General features: G+C 36.0%; 1 protein-coding gene across 1 annotated transcript; it reads left to right on the forward strand.

The window, feature by feature from the left end:
• Window positions 1-395: 395 nt before the first annotated feature.
• Window positions 396-1,650, forward strand: LOC135950735 (DNA-directed RNA polymerase II subunit RPB1). Its single transcript, XM_065500268.1, has 2 exons — window positions 396-407; window positions 481-1,650. Exons 1-2 carry the CDS (start codon window positions 396-398, stop codon window positions 1,648-1,650), a joined length of 1,182 nt encoding a protein of 393 aa, XP_065356340.1.
• Window positions 1,651-2,115: the final 465 nt, after the last annotated feature.

Consider the following 2,115-nt stretch of genomic DNA (forward strand, 5'->3'; position numbering starts at 1 on the left):
TAATGTATGTATCTCAAACAATCGTACGTGTTAAATGAATAAACTTCCGTTCTTAATTGTTGATCTGCAATGCGCCACAATATTTTCGCATTTTTTCGCAGATGAACTTTTAACAGAAGAAAAAAATAACAGAAAAATAAGACAAAAACTCTAACGTATTCGTTATAAAAAGTCTGTATTGGTCATAAGCTTAACTTAGAATAGTGTGGCTGACGTCTTGTTAACAACTCTGCACAACAACTACTACTACCACCGCCATCACCTCAATTACCGTGACCACGACCACTACCACCATTACTTTGTTGTCATACTCTATTAATTTAATTGGTAATTAATTAAATAGTTGCGATTTGCTTAAATTTTTGGCATTTCTTGTGCTTTATGGAACGTGCAAAATGCAATTAAAGGTGAGATTTTGAATTTTATTTTAGCTCGGAGAGGAATGTGAAAGATAATATTGTGTACTTGAATTTCTTACAGGTAACTGTGCATTTCATTTTGTTCACATGCCTGGTGTCGTCTCTGAGGGGCAAGGCATTACATCCTAAAGGATGTTATGAGTGCGAAGAAGAAGTATGGGAAGAAGTTCCTTGTGATGAAATACCATCGAATAGTACAACCGTATCAACCCCATATTACTCTTCTACGCCAACTTACAAACCAACCACACCCAGTCCAAAACCCACAACGTCCAAACCAACTATAGCACCAACCACCCCAAAGAAGTACTCAACTACCACTCGCTACCCGCCAACCAAAGCGCCGTATTCAACTACAATTAATCCTGAATACACAACACCAAAAGATCCCTACAAAAAATGTTACTGTGAATGTAAACTTGGTTGCAAGGAATTCTGCCGAAAAGTCGTCATCAATTCCCCAGACAAACAAATCGTTCAAGTATCGAAAATATCAGAGCCTGTGGCAAAGGGTCGCATTGAATCTACTCACTTTCTTCAACGAGAACTTATACCTAAAAGCGATGATTATGCACCATCTTATGATAATAATGATGATGAACCAGATAACGACAAATACTCCAATTACGAAGGATCAACTCCACCATCTATACCTTTGCCAACATTGCCCAGTTATGAAGAGGAACTTGATCCTGCTGTCTATGCAGCTTATCATGGCAAGCCGAATGTTCCTTCTATAGCTTACTATTCCAGACCGATTGCTCATCCAATTGAACCTATATATCATGGTCCATACGCGACAGCTGAAGCGGGTGTTAACAACTTTCGTTCCTATGCATCATATCCACCAAATCCGTCACATACTCCCTACTATAGTCCTCCAAGTTCTGGTACTTACAACTTCCCCATTCCCTTCGAAAACATGTTTTCAAGGGTCTCAAAAACTCTGCTTGATCCTGTGGAAAGCGTACAAATATCATTAGATGCCTCTAGTAGAAAAATTGGGAGTTCTGCGTACACCAAGTGTCCTAGCTATTCCACACCCTCATATTCATCACCAACACCAGTGAAAGACTCCCAATTGGAAACTCGTGGCTCTTTGGGCAACGCCCTAAACTTTGATGATTCGTTCGATTCACTTATTAAGGAATTCTTGAGTAATAATCCTTCGAATGAAGCCTCTTATCAAGCGTATGACAAACCATTCTATTCAGTGTCGTATAGTAGATAATAATCTTTATTGGGCATATTCCATTTGGGATTAACCGGTTTTGTTTATTTATTAAATTAATATTTATTTTTAAGAGTCGATCGAACAGATGCTATGCATTGTTCAGCTACATATATTATTGTTATTAAAGCTTTTTTAAAAATCTCAATGTTTTTTAGATGTTTTCTTTAACTTTTACTGGGGGTAAGCCAATTTAAAGGAATTTTTAGATAAACGAAAATCACTCTCAAAATTTAAGTTACACAATTCTACAAAAATTAGTCATATGAACCTAAATAAGTAAGAACAGGCAAATGTCGACTTAGTGGTAACTTTTGTATGCTTAAATATTGTAAAAATCGTGTTTCAGAAAAATAACTATTATGCAAGATTGGATACTCCATTATTTTAGGAGTTTTAATTGTTTTTCAGGAGGTTAGTTGTTTTAATTATTGTTACAATATAAACTAAATTATAATTACTTAT

Source organism: Calliphora vicina, chromosome 2, assembly GCF_958450345.1.
Source record: "Calliphora vicina chromosome 2, idCalVici1.1, whole genome shotgun sequence".
Lineage (NCBI taxonomy): Eukaryota > Metazoa > Arthropoda > Insecta > Diptera > Calliphoridae > Calliphora > Calliphora vicina.